The sequence below is a fragment of the Petaurus breviceps genome, unplaced genomic scaffold (assembly GCF_028583685.1).
Source record: "Petaurus breviceps papuanus isolate PSGF00001 unplaced genomic scaffold, PetGlider_PUasm1.0 128, whole genome shotgun sequence".
NCBI classification, from domain to species: Eukaryota; Metazoa; Chordata; class Mammalia; order Diprotodontia; family Petauridae; genus Petaurus; species Petaurus breviceps.
Window position 1 is genome coordinate 5,963,537 of NW_027185664.1, and position 15,464 is coordinate 5,979,000.

Here is a 15,464-nt window from a genome sequence, read left to right on the forward strand (position 1 = left end):
ATAACTACCAGGGGTTTGATTGAACGGCAGCAAGGAATAGCATGGATCTCTAAGGAGAAGAGGTAACGGAGCAATGGAGGTAGAGAGAGAGCCTAGAAGGGCAATGGGGAGCAAGGAATATTCTAACTCCCATCCTTGACCAATGAGCCAAGGGGAATGAGTGATGTTATAGGCAGTACTAGAAAGTGTGACCAGGGAGTATGTGTTATCAGTGGGGCAGCTGAGTTTCACTAATAGCTAGAAGATAAAAGGAGTGGGAAAGGAAAAGATTTAGGATGCAGGGAAGTTTGTTACCTATAGTACAACAAGCCAAAAGGCTGTTGTTGTTTGGTCCTTTGTTGCCTCGACTTAAAAGTGAATTGGATTTAAGTGAGGGAGGGCTGTGCAAAGTCATCAGACTCATTCTCTCCTCCAGAGCCACCCAGGTCCAGTGGCAAGATATAGATCAAGAAGACTGGAGACAGTTCCCTTCCACAAGGCACAGTGGAAGGGAAGGGTGTTTTTTTCTTGGAACTTTGGGATGGGAGGTTGAAGGGGATGTGAATAAGGAATATGAAAACAAGTCTTTTCAGTTATGGTCCTTTTCCCTGTGGGGAAGAGAAAATAAGTAAACAGAGAAAGTCTGTGAGACTTATGAATTCAGAGGTGTAAACTTGAAGCACCAAAGGAATTATATCAGCCCACCTTCTTCTAGCTGACTCATGATTGATATATATTCAGATGCATGGGGCTTTCCTTCCTCCAGCTTGGTGCATTTAGGAATGCTTCTAGCTCCCTTGGTTTTCTCCCCAGTGTAGAACCACGTAAACATTAATGTTTATGGTTACTCATAGTTTGTAAGTCCCGGTCATACCTCTAATGTGCTATACATAACATGTTCTAGCATCAGAACAAAAGGTGCTTATGTCTTAGACATGCCTATGTTATCAAAGTATACTTTTCAAAAAATACTTGTAAATTATGACTAGTTAATTTCCCTGTGAGTTCGAACTATATCTGTTCCTTAAATCTTAACTGACCTGAAACAGTATGATCATTCAACCTGTGCCCACTCATTTATAATTTTGAGATTTTTTAATTAAACAAACATTTATTAAGTACCTTCTTTGTATGAAGCACTGTGCCAGACACTGGAAAAAAACATAGCAAAATTATTCCTTCATCAAAGGAGTGACTCTGTGCTAAAGCGAGGGTGGGATGCAAGACATTTGATTTAAAAAAAATTATACTTTGTGTACATGTGGGTATTTATGACTGTTTTGCTGCTAAATCTATTGTTGAGTTTCTTTTTGTATGTGTTTATATTACATCCTAGAAAATAAGCTGTGTGTGGGCACAGAAAATAGATTTCTCTGTGATTATCAAGCATTTGGGTACTGAGACTAAAGGGTTAGGCATACAGTGGGTGCTGTAGTAAATATTTGTTAATGATGGCCAGCCCTTTTAAGGAACCCAACATGCAGGGGATCTTTTGGCTATATTTACTGAAGGGCTTATACTGTAGTAGTTAGCACTGAAAGCACAAATAAAGGAAGGAATGGAGTTATGAGAGGAGAATGCCATTGATCAATCTGCCAGCTAGCTGTAGGTTTCTTTTGTCTAAAGTAGGTCAGACAGATAAGAGGGCATACTAAATAACAGGATTACTGCTAACTTAGGTATTGGCCAGTTGTTGGGTTTTTTTTTTTTAATTGGTAAATTAAAAAAAACACACACATCTACATATCTGTTGAGAATTGTAAGAGGGAAAAAACTTTTTTTTTTCAGACTGCCTGGAGATTTTTTTTAGATGATATATGAACAGCACTTAGGAATTAATGCTGTTAGTTCTTAACTTTTAGTTGTGTGTTAAACTGTGTTCAAATAAGAATGAGGTGCTTCCTAAACAGAATTGCCTATAACCAGATGAGTCTAATCTGTAGGTCAGGAAATGGGGGTCAAGGTGGGGGATGGAGTCAATGGAGAGAACCAGAGCTGCTGCTGTTAAGAGAAAAAGAACTCAATGAGTAGCCATTAAATTAGTTATGAAGGACAGAGGCAGAGGAGCCAAACACTGGAAGGAAAACATGTACCATCCCAAAAGGGACTACTGACTTCATTAGGTTAAGGAACTCCCAGGTGTTTTCACCTAAACAACCTAAGAAAATTGCACAAAAGTAGTGGTGTCAAATTCAAATAGAGAGGGTGGCCACTAAACTATACATAAGGATCCCACAGACTACATATTGACTAAGAAAACCACAGATAGAGATACACACGTGCATGTATGTATACATGTGTATATACATATATACATATATATGTTTTATTACTACATCCGAACATTGAAATCAGAAAGTAACTACATTTTGATCTTGTTCAGGCCACGTGCACTCAGGAGTACTGTGTGGCTCACTGGCTGCCTGTGTGACAGCTCTTGGCATAAAGTACTGAGAATTGAAGTGAGTGGTCCAGGTCAGTAGGTGTCAGAGGTAGGATTTGAACCCAGGTTTTTCTGACTTCAAGACAGGCTTTTTATCTACTATGCTGCCATATTAGAAAAATAAATGGAGAAAGAAAAAGGACATTAAAAGTGTCAATAATGAGTTAGCCATATTTTCCCACAACCACCCCTACAAAATCTTTGAGGCTAGTATGCACACACCCATTAAGAACATCCTTGATGAGGGTATGAGATAGGATGCAACCTAATACTGATGGGGAAGGGGTATTAAGGATATTACCAGAGAGATGTGAGCAGAGGTCATCTAATAAGAGGAGCAGAGAATAAATGGAGAGCTTGTGTACTCTATTGAACAAAAAAATAGACAGTTCTAGGGGAATGCTCCCAGCACATTGGGTGGGTTCTCCTTGGAGAACTAATGGGAGAGAATGTACTAGAACAGGACAAGAGGAAAAGACATGGTTGCTTTACAACATTTCTCTGTAGAGGGACGGAATTACTGATCCATCAAATCATGGAAACACCTAACAAATGCAATGTACTCTGTGAGTGATAATAAGGGAATCCAAGGCAGGAAAAAAAGACAAAACCGATTTCTTCAGATCTTCCCTTTTCTTATGTACAAGAACTTTTCCAATTGTGTTACTCTTTCCTTCATCACTTTTCTTTTCAAAAGAATTATTTTATTCTGAACTTAAGATATAAGACAGACATTTCCATAATATAGTAGAATAGAATTAAGATGATTGTACATGAAGCTGCAAATCTATTATGTACAACTTGCTATTGCTTTAAAATATATAATAAAGTTATCATGTAATTTTCTTGTTTCTTTTTCCTTCCCTCCCCAACCTAAAGATGGTTGCCATTAGACACAACTGTGTGTATATGTATATAAATAGATATGTGTGTGTGTTTGTGTATATATATGTATGTAACCATTCTAAGACAGCATCTTTCTTCATATGTCCTTTGGAGTTAATTTGGGTATTTCTAATCGTCAAAATGATTATTTGCTCAAAGTTGTTCCTAAAACAATATTGCCGTTACTGTAGACAATGTTCTCTTGGTACTACTCATTTTACTCTTCATTATTTGCTGCAAGTCTTTCCATGTTTTTCTAAGATCATTGAGCTCCTCATTTCTTTAGCACCATAGTATTCCTTTACAATCATATGCCACAACTTGTTTAGCCATTCTCCAATGGACTGGCATCCCCACAATTTCCATTTCTTTGCCACCACAAAGACAGCTGCTATAAACATTTTAAAACATGCAGGTGATTTCACTTTTTCATTTCCATTATCCAAAGATCTTGTTGTTCTTTTCCTCACTATGAAGCAGAATTTTTTTCTGCCCCTTTCCAGGTGACCTTCCAGGTGATCTCTAAAGTGCCAAAGATGAAAGATTTTTCTCTTTTTTTCCTCACACTCTTTCCACAAGCTGTCTCTGCCCTTTCTTTAGAAGACAGATTCATTTGGCTACTTAAGTAGCTATGAAAAGAAAAAGCTTGAATATCTTGATTTTGTTACCTCTTCTATTGGTAGCAATGTTACAGTAGTTTGATACTTTGAAAAAGGAAAACACAGACTCTACCTAATTTCCCACCTTCTAAAAAGATCAATAGAAGACATCAAATTTATTAGGGGAGGGAGGGTTTTGTTTTTTTCTTGCTTTGGGGAAGGGTGGAATCACCTTTGATAAAAATCTGACTGCTTGACTTAAAGTGCCTCATTGTACTGAAAGGGGAAACGTCAACAAGAGAAACAGTTTTTCACTTTTGGGGGAAAATTATTTCTGATATTCATTCATTCATGAATGCAGCAAATCTTTATTTGGTACCTATGAAGTGTAAGGCATTGACTTAGAGAGGCTAGGAGAGATTTTTTTAAGTACTTACATTGTAGGAATTTTGCAATTTAGTAGAGAAAATAAAGAACAGCTAAATGGAATGAAGGATAGAGCACGTGATCTAGAATCAAGAAGATCTGCGTTCAAATTTGATCTCAGGCACTTACTAGCTTTGTGATCCTGGGCAAGTCACTGAAAACTGTTTGCCTCAGTTTCCTCTGTAAAATGAGCAGGAAGAAGGAAATGACAAACTACTCTAGTGTCTTTGCCAAGAAAACCACAAATGGGGTCACAAAGAGTCAGACATATCTAAAATGACTGAAAAATAACCAAAAAAGAGGAAATAAGACACAGAAATAATTATTAGTGTTCCAAAATCATGAAGGTTTTTAAAAGTTTTAGTAGCTCAAAGGTGCAGTAAGATTTTTTGGAACACCTTGTGTGTGTGTTTATGAATGTATGTGTACATATGTGTGTATGCATGTGTGCACTTAGGTGGAAAATAAATGATATACAGGAAGAAGGATTGGGTGAAAGTGATGAGGTAAGGAACATCAGGAAGTAACTTCATGAAAGCGATGTAATTTTAATGAAGTAACACCACTAAGCACATATATGTGCTAATCAAACTGGGAACAGAAGGGGAAAATAGCTTCTAACAAGCAATAAGCCTCTCTCCATAAATTTGTGTTTAAATATGTTTTGTTAAATCTTATACATCAGGCAGAAAAGAGGAATACTTTGCAAAGGAGGCTGAAAGGTTTAAGATCTAGTAACCAGGGAATAGAGGCAATTGGTGGCTCAGAGGACAGAGCCCTGGGCCTGGAGTCAGGAAGACCTGAGTTCAAATGCAGCCTCAGGTGCTTTCTAACTGGGTCGCAAAAGGGTCAGGTGTGACTGAAATGACTGAGCAACCACAAAAACCAGAAAGTGAGAGGAAGGTGAAGGAGTTATAAAGCTCCCTAAAGGTTAGGTATGGGAATTGTTTGCAGGAATGTAGCCAAAACTGTGTTAAGTACCTAAAGAGAGGGTAATAGAGATCTGTGATAATGTTAGAGGTGTTAGCAGGCCTTGTTTTATGGGTTAAAGCCCAGGATAGTATTATCCATGATTGCAACTTCAAAGGGAAGAATTAGTCAAGGTATAAGACCCTTTCTTTTGGTGGATTTGAAAAATGTGTACACCAAAGAAACCTGGAGAGAAAAAGCAAATTAAATGCTAAGCTCTTTGTGATTCTGGGTGCTACCGCCACCGTAGATAACGTTTTGGACACGGAGTCTGGAAGTCCTGAGTACAAACTAGACAAGTCATTTAACATTTCTGCACTCTAATTTTCTCACTGGTAAAATGGGGGTGAGAATAGCACCTAGATCACAGGGTTATTGTGAAGATTAAATGAAATATTGCATGTAAAGTGCTCTGTAAACCTTAAAGTACAATATAAATTTTGGCTATTATTGTTACCACAACATATTTGAGAAGTTTATTAAAACGTATTTGTTTAGTTGTTTCAGTCTTTATCACCCCATTTTGAGTTTTCTTGGCACAGATACTGGAATGGTTTGTCATTTATTTCTCCAGCTCATTTTACAGAAGAGGAAACTGAGGCAAATGGGGTTAAATAATTTACCCAGGGTCACACAACTAATAAGTGTTTGAGGTCAAATTTGAACTCAGGAAGATGAGTCTCCCTAACTCCAGACCAGGCACTCTGTCTACTGTGCTGCCCCAAATATTGTATGATGCCCTATAAACAAGCAATCAAGTAATGTCGTCATGTAAGGTTTGTTTTTTGAGAGATTTTGTTTCATTGTTTCTTCCTCTTCCCCCTGCCTTTTTCAGACTGTACATGGCAAGTGAAGGCAAATGATAGGAGCTTCCATGAACAGCCTCAATTTATGAACACAACGTTCTTTTGTTTAAAGGAGAGTAAATATGCGGTAAGTTGGCTTTAACTTCCAAAAGTGTCTTTAAAGTCTATTCAGTATCAAATCTATAAGAGTCTTTACAGTGATCATCTGTAGTTCTATAGAATGTTCATTTTTATTCCTCTAACTACTTTTAGTAGCCTTAACAAATAGATAGGTATAAACTGGTAAAATTCTATGGGTTAATTTCTCCCTTGCCCCCATATTTTTCTATAAAGAAGGTAACTGATTTATAAAAACTTTTTTTTTGCTTTTTTTTGGAGGGGGAGGGCAGGGCAATTGGGGTTAAGTGACTTGCCCAAGGTCACACAGCTAGTAAGTGTGTCAAGTGTCTGAAACCGGATTTGAACTTAGGTCCTCCTGACTCCAGGGCTGGTGTTCTATCCACTGTGCCACTTAGCTGCCCCTATAAAAACATTTTAAGGATGAAGTACTGGACAAATGAGACATGTACTAGCTATATTACCTTGGACAAATCACTTAAACTCTCTCAGCCTCAGTTTCCTCTTTTTTAAAATGGAGAGAATAATAATAGGGTTGTTGTAAGGCTCAAATAAGATAATATATATTCTCCTTGCCAAAAGTTCCCTACATTAAGGCAATGTTACCCATTCAGAACAAAAGAGAAATTATTTATAACAATAATATGAAATTTTATACTCTTTGACCCTAAAAGTTATATATCTTATTATGCAGCAGTCCTGACTTTAAGCTTTCTGGAAGTAATTTTGCACGTGACAAAATTAAAGCAAGTTTAAGAAATCCCACCATCACATTCCGACTGGTAAATGTTACTCTCACAATTAAAGTAATGATACTAATAAGCTAAAGTTTTGTCAATAGTTTTCTTACAGTATTTTATACCTGGGTCAGTATCAGATTTGGAGAAGCATATGTGGTAGCAAATGAGTGATAGTACTTAAAATGATTCTTCTTTTTTCTAGAATAATGCCATTAAAACCTACAAGTACAACGCAATCACATTTTTACCAATGAATCTATTCGAGCAGTTCAAGAGGGCTGCCAATTTCTACTTCCTCATCCTCCTCATCTTACAGGTAATAATGCCATTTTCTACCTTAAGTCTCTTGTGAGTAATAGTTGCTCAATAATGTTTGACTTGTAAAAGGGCGTATAAGATGAATGACTCCAAGATTTAGTTTTTATTCTTTAAGGGAATGGTACCATAGTAGCTCATATACTGTAAAAGCACAAGTGATTACTGACTCATTGAGAAAGGGGGGGGGGGAATTTATATTTGCACAACTCTCTAGTTTTGGCTCCTCTTACTGAGATTACAAAGATAAAAACTGGTTGTCCTAAAGTTCAATTCAACTCAACAAATATATACTAAGAACCTACAAGGTTGGACACTGGAGATAGAGACAAAAATAGTTCCTGCCTTCAAGAAAATAAGATTCCCCTTAAGGTGAAAAGGAGGGCATCAGGGATGAGCAGGAAATGCTACTTCAAAAGATGATAAAAAAATATATATATATAGAAAGGTAAGGGACAAAGTGACGATCCAGGCAAAGTCCTCCTTTAGTATTTGAAGAGGGAGGGGCAACATAAAGAACTTTAGCATCTGAGTTTAGCCTCAAAAGAGGATTAAGGGTTCTTAAAGGTGGAGATGAAAACTAAGTCTATAAATTGTCTAACATACGAAGAAGAGATGCTTGCTACACCTGGACTACTTCCTGCTTTTGAAGTGTGTCATGGATTAACAGCATCCTTGGCTTTAATCCATGAAACATTGTCCATTGATATTTCTCACAGTATCCCATATTTCTACCGAAATCTTATTCTAGAGCCTTTTGTGGCATGGAGGTGAATCTGGATTCTGGGAGGCTTCACAAGCTTGGGCATCTGCTAGGAAAGTGAAAGGCCTGGCAACCAGTTATATGTCATCTGAGGACCAGGCGCACTAGGTTTTAGTGATTATCTTCACATAGGGTTATCCACAAAGGGATGTGTTTGGGACATTGGGTGGGACATACGAGTCTTTGTAGGAAGGACCCACAATATAGAAATTCAAGATAAAAGATACAATGGGAGCAATATGCTGGAGAGATTGGGAAAGGATGGAGTCCTGTTTTATGTGGAGGGTTTGTCCTTGGCAAGAAGGATCACCTCATTATCAGATGATTTTGTATGAGATAGTAATGTAAGATGGTAGAGTGGAGATTAGGAGGGGAGAAAATAAAACCCTTTGAAAATGATGTGTGTGTGTGTGTATGTGTGTGTGTAGCAAAACATAGAAGGATAAACCCACATAAATCCTCAGCATTACTATACATTTCTAACAAAATTCAACAGCAAGAGATAGAAAGAGAAATCCCATTTAAAGTTACTGTATACATTATAAAATATTTGGGAATCTACTTGCCAAAACAAACCTAGGACCTATATGAACACAACTACAAAACACTTTCCACACAAATAAAGTCAGATTGGAAAAACATCAATTACTTACTGCTTGGTTGAGCTAATATAATAAAAGTCACAATTTTACCTAAATTAAATTACATATTCAGTGCCATACCAATCAAATTAGCAAAAAATTCCTTTATAGAAGTAGAAAAAATAGTAACAAAATTCATTTGGAAGAACAAAAGGTCCAGAATATCTAGGGAATTAATAAAAAGAAATGCTAGGGAAGGTGGCCTAGCTATACCAGATTTTGATCTGTATTATAAAGCAACAGTCATCAAAGTTACTTGGTACTGGCTGAAAAATAGAGTAGTGGATCAATGAAATAGATTAGGTACACAATACTCAGCAGTCAATGACTATAGTAATATACTGTTTGATAAACCCAAAGATCCCAGCTTTTGGGATAAGAACTCACTATTTGATAAAAACTTCTGGGAAAACTGGAATATAGTATGGCAGAAACTGGGCATGGACCCTTATCTAACACTGTATACCAAAATCAAGTCTAAATGAGTGCACGATCTAGGTATAAAGGCTGATAACTGTAAGCAATCTGGGAAAGCAAGGAATAGTTTACCTGTCATATTTATGGGGAAGGGAAGATTTTATGACCAAATAAGAGTTAGAGAGCATTATAAAATACAAAATGGAAAATTTTGATTACATTAAATTGAAAAGTTTCTATACAAACAAAGCCAATGTAACCAAGATTAGGAGGGAAGTGGAAAATAGGGAAAGAATTTTTACAACCTATGTCTCTGATAAAGGCCTCATTTCTTAAATATGTGGAGAATTGAGTCAAATCTATAAGAATACAAGTCATTCCCCAATTGATAAAAGGTCAAAGGATAAGAACAGACAGTTTTCAGAGGAAAAAAATAAAGATATCTATAAGCATATGAAAAAATGCTCTAAATCACTATTGATTAGAGAAATGCAAATCAAAGCAACTCTGAGGTACCACATCTCACCAGTCAGATTGGCTAAGATGACAAAACAGGAAAATGACAAATGCTGGGGAGGATGTGGAAAAATTGGAACCCTAATGCATTGCTGGTGGAGTTTTGCACTGATCCAACCTTTCTGGAGAGCAATCTGGAATTATGCCCAAAGGGCTATAAATAAATACATACCCTTTGACCCAGAAATACCATTTCTAGGGTTGTATCCCAAAGACATCATAGAAGTGGGAGGAAGACCCATATGTACAAAAGTATTTATAGCAGCTCTTTTTGTGGTGGCAAAGAATTGGAAATTGAGAGAATGCCTATCCATTGGGGAATGGCTGAACAAGTTGTGGTATATGCATGTTATGGAATACTATTGTGCCATAAGAAACAAGGACAGATGGACTGCATATTTACCTGGAGAAGCTTATAGGAGCTGATGCTGAGTGGGAAGAGCAGAACCAGGAGAAATTTGTACACAATTACAGACACAACGTATGTATAACGACCAACTTTGATAGACTGGACTCTTCTCAGCAATGCAGGCTATAAGTCAACTCCCAAAGACTCATGATGGAGAGAGATGTCTACATCCAGAGAAAGAACTAGAAAGAACAGAGTTTGAATCCAGATTGAAGCAAACTACCTGCTCTCTATCTTTTTCCTGTTGGTTTTGTTTCCTCTTTCCATTGTTCGTTCCATCTGATACAATCCATCTTTATAACCTGACTAATGTCTAATGAGAAACTATTTGCAGATCCTATACTTGATTATATGCCACCATGGCAGGGGGGTGGGAGAGGGAAGGGGAGAAAATTTGAAACTCAAGGAATTGTGCAATTGAATCCTGTAAACTAAAAGTAAACAAACAAATTAATAAAGACCAAAAAATTTTTTAAAAAAAGAAAAAAGTGAGGAGCAGATAGTCTTCATATTTACCTGGAGAGTCTTATACAAACTGATGTTGAGTGAGAAGAGCAGAACCAGGAGAGATTTGTACATAATTACAGACACAATGTGTATGTGACGACCAACTTTGATAGACTGGGCTCTTCTCAGCAATGCAAGGTTATAACACAGCTCCAAAAGATTCATGATGGAAAGAGATATGTATATATTCAGAGAAAGAACTACAGAGTTTGAATGCAGACTGAAGCAAACTACCTGCTCTCTTTCTTTTTCTTGTTTGATTTTGTTTCCTCTTTCCCATTGTTCATTCCATCGGTTACATTCCTTTTTTTTTTTTTTTTAAAGCAATTGGGGTTAAGTAACTTGCTCAAGGTTACAAGGCCAGTTATTTCTGGGTGTGGTGCTGAGTGTCTGAGCCCGGGATTCGATCTCCAGGTCGTCCCAACACTGGAGCCGGTGCTCTTGCTCGCTGAGCCACCTGGCCGCCCCAGTTACATTCCTTCTTTACAACCTGACTGATGTCTAATGGGAAAGTATTTGCAGATCCTATACTTGATTTCATGCTGCCATGGGTGGGGAGGGGGGAAGAGGAGGGAGGAGAAGGAAGGGGAGAAAATTTGAAACTCAAGGGATTGTGGAACTGAATCTTGTAAACTAAAAGTAAACAAACAAATTAATAAAGACAAAAAAAGACATGGAAGGATGCCAGAATAATTCATGAGAATGTCTTCTTAAGTCATAGGAGGCTTACAGTCTGTACCAGTGAATGTATTTCTATATGAATGAAAACCTAGATCCTTGAAGTACTAGTGCTTTTTAACTTGAAAGTTAAAACCCTCAATTGTGCCCATTTTAGGACTGAAAACTAGAACTGCTTTTCCTGGGGCACTATTAGAAGTGGTTAGCTGCTAAGGAGACTAGCCTGAGGGCATTGTTATTATTGTCACATATTGAGCCTGTGATGTTCCATAATTACATATTATGTGCTACATGTCAATTATATACATGATGCACACACATATACATATATGTATGTATGTATGTATGTATGTATGTATAAAATAGAGGCAACTGGGTCACACAGTGGATAAGAGCACTTGATTTTTGAATCAGAATATCCAGAGTTCAAATCCAGCCTCACACTTACACTGTGACTTTGGGCAAATCACTTGAAGTCTCTCTGCCTTCTCAGTTTCCTTTTCTATGACACAGGGATAATAACACCACTGACCCCCCAGGGTTGTTGTAAGGTACATATGTATATTGCTATGCAAACTTTAACACAGTATATGTGCTGTTATGATGGTTATTGTGCACATATTATTATTGTGATTATTTTAAGGGGTGTCTTAAAAGTCTTAGTACAATTTTAAGTTTTGTTGTGGTTGTTTTTGCCTTTTGGAGGGCAATTGGGGTTCAGTAACTTGCCCAAGGTTACATGGCTGGGTTTTATTTGTGTGTGTGTGTGTGTGTGTGTGTGTTAAGCATCTGAGGCCGGATCTGAGCCCAGGTCCTCCTGACTCCCGGGCCGCCACTTTACTCACTGCGCCACCTAGCCACCCCTAATTTTAAGTTTTAATAACTTAAAACTGCACTAAGACTTTTGGAACACCCTGTATAAGTATGATGTGTAATAGTCATGATTTTTATTATTATTGCTTAGAACTGCAACGACTTTTGAGACAACTTGTATAATGGTACCAAGAGTCTTTTACTAGCATGTCTTCAAGAATTCAGTTATGAATAATTACTCAAATCAAATTTCAAATAAAAAAATGAATTCTATAGAAATATATATTTTACAATACTTTTTTTTTAAAGGCAATTCCTCAAATATCTACCCTGGCATGGTATACAACACTTGTGCCTTTACTTTTGGTGCTGGGCATCACTGCAATCAAAGATCTTGTGGATGATGTTGTGAGTTTTTTTTTTTAATACTAAGAATTCTGTTGGATGTTTTCATATTATTTTAGCCTATAATTTTTGTAGCACTTTATGTTTTAGGATTATTAAGTTATCAATTCTCCTTCTTCCTTCTATTCCACTGAAGGCTCGCCATAGAATGGATAAAGAGATAAACAACAGGGCGTGTGAAGTTATCAAGGATGGCAGGTACCGTCAAAATCACCCGCTTTCTTTTTACTCTAGAGACAGTCAAGAAGGGAGCCCAGGTCAGAACCTTGGGAAGACACCTACAGCTAACAAAAATGACATAAGAATCAGCACAAGAGACTAAGTCAGGAGAAATCATCTCTAGGGGAGAAGAATATAACAAAAAATTAGAGAGTAGAGTACATCCAGGCAGAGATGGTGATTCGCATTATTAAGGAAAGGTCAGCCAGGGTGAGCATTGAGATTTGGCAAGTAAGAGATCATTGGTGACTTTGCAGGGTGAAGTTTCAGTTGAAGGATGAGTTTAGAGGTCAGATTGCAGAGGATTTAGACTAGAGGAAGAGGAGGTAAATAATTTCTTAAGTAGTTTAGTCAAAAGGGGGGGGGAGGGATATAGGATGATAGGTCCAAATGGGAGGGTTTTGAACATTGGGTGGGGCATGGGAGTCTTTGTACGAAGTATCCAGTATATAGAGATTCAAGATAAAAGATATAATGGAGGCAATCTTTTGGAGAGATTGGGAAAGGATGGAGTTCTCTTTTTATGTGGAAGATTTGTCCTTGGCAAGAAGGATCACCTTGTTATCAGAAACTGAAGTGAAGAATGAGATAGTAAGATAAAATGGTAGAGTGGAGATTAGGAGGGGAGAAAAGAAGAGCTACAGACTATTGTGACTGGATTTAAGTTCAAAATATTAAAGTTTTGAGACAAAACACTCAATACACGAATGGACATTTGGAGTCTACAGTATCACAGCTCAAGTAGCACTACCAAAATATGAAGGACTAAATGTTAGGTAAGCCTTCCTTTAAAGGAGAACCAAGCTCTGAATGAGTTAAGTATTCTAGTGTATATATGGCTTCTGGTTCACTAGACAAACTTTTGACATGAGATTCTAGGTTCAGTAATATTATAAAGTAGGCTCTGGAGGGATCAAGAATGGAAATAAATAGCATGTCTACTTGTTAGGATAATGTAAAGGAGGAAGAACATAAATAGAATCTGAAAAGTTGTAGCCCCTTAAAAATCCATGAACAAAGAGTAGAGATTCCATAAGCCAATCCTCATTGTGACCACTTGATTAACATTTTGTTACAACATCTATTAAAATGCTAGCTTAAGGGGCGGCCAGGTAGCACAGCGAGTAAGAGCACCAGCTCCAGTGTTGAGAACACCTGGAGATCGAATCCCGGGCTCAGACACTTAGCACCCACCCAGAAACACCTGGCCGTGTAACCTTGAGCAAGTTACTTACCCCCAATTGCTTAGGGGCGGCCAGGTGGCTCAGCGAGTAAGAGGGCCGGCTCCAGTGTCGGGATGACCTGGATCAAATCCGGGCTCGGATATTCAGCACCACACCCAGAAATAATACCTGGCCATGTAACCTTGAGCAAGTTACTTAACCCCAATTGCTTTAAAAAAAAAATGCTAGCTTAAGATAAGCTAATATTGTTTCCTTGCTTTCTTATCTCTATGACAGCAATAAAATGTTTTAGTCCCAAACTGACAATTTTTCTGTCATAATTCATAGAATGCCAATATATTTCAGAATCCTAGATATTCTTAATATAAATTCCAAGTTGCTTCTATATATTTTAATATCACAATTTTTATAACATGAATAATTTTTAATGGTTCAAATGCTATTTTTAGGTTCAAAACTGCAAAGTGGAAAGATGTTCAAGTTGGAGATGTCATTCGTCTGAAAAAAAATGACTTTATTCCTGTAAGTGAACAAGTTTTCTCCATTTTATCCAAACTTGCCTAAATCTGTGACCTTTGGTAGAGTTTCATTTGATATTTAATGTGTTAACTTGTGTTTATTGTTTTGACTAGGCTGACATTCTCCTCCTGTCCAGCTCAGAGCCGAACAGCCTCTGTTATGTAGAAACTGCTGAATTAGATGGGTAAGGATACATCTTTAGAAAGGATGTTTAAGGCATTACAGTGCAAATATAGCATGTTGTTTATATACATGTATATTTATATTTACATATACTTGTTTATACTGAAGTCACCTGTTCCAAGAATGTCATATGTATTGAGATGAATCTTGAATGTGGAATTGAAAGATCTAGATTTCAGTTCCAGCTTTGCCACTTTCTAGCAATGGGAACTTGGCCAACTTGCTTCATCTTTCCACTTCTTAGTTGCTTCATCTCTAAAATAAGACCAGAATCATAGGATTGTATAACTGGAATGGGCCTAAGTTATCTTCTAATCTAGCCCCAACTACCTGAACAGGAATCTCCTAAACAGCATCCTCAATAATTAGTCATTTGACTTCCTCTTATAGACATCCAGGGATGAGGAATTGACTTCTAAGCCCATTCCATTTTTGAACTGTTAAATTATGAATAATTTTTCTCATACATTGAACCAATATTTGTCTTGATGTAACTTTCCTTTGGCAAGTGTAGAATTCTAACCTCGCTTGGTCATCTAACTCTTAAGTTGAGAGGGTATCATGAACAGAGGACCATCCTTGGTTGGTCCTCTGAAGGATCTGGGTTCAGTCCCTCCTCTGATATATACTAACTGTGTGATTCTGTATTGTCACATAACCTCTCAGTGTCCCAGGCTACTCTTCTAAGACTAAAAGTTATAGACAAGTTACTGATTTGCATGGGTGGAGGGAAGTAATTTATTGGGAGTGCTTTATAGAGATGAAACCACAGGTCCAGAACTTCTCTCCTCTCCCCAAAAAACCCTTTTTAGTCATGACTCCTAGTTTCATCCATGGAAACCACCCAAAATGAGTATAATTGTCCTTCTACATGATAGCTATCTTCAGATACTTGACGATAGCTATCGATTTACCTCTAACTGTTCTGTTC

General features: G+C 37.4%; 1 protein-coding gene across 1 annotated transcript in view; it reads left to right on the forward strand.

Moving 5' to 3' along the window:
• The window catches only part of LOC138171903 (phospholipid-transporting ATPase IC), a 164,404-nt gene that overhangs the window by 92,314 nt on the left and 56,626 nt on the right, over nt 1-15,464 (forward strand). Inside the window, exons 3-8 of the mRNA XM_069101458.1 lie at nt 6,137-6,234; nt 7,167-7,280; nt 12,333-12,431; nt 12,565-12,626; nt 14,281-14,353; nt 14,464-14,534. Of these exons, the coding sequence (XP_068957559.1) occupies nt 6,137-6,234; nt 7,167-7,280; nt 12,333-12,431; nt 12,565-12,626; nt 14,281-14,353; nt 14,464-14,534 (517 nt within the window). The remainder of the gene's footprint in view (nt 1-6,136; nt 6,235-7,166; nt 7,281-12,332; nt 12,432-12,564; nt 12,627-14,280; nt 14,354-14,463; nt 14,535-15,464) is intronic.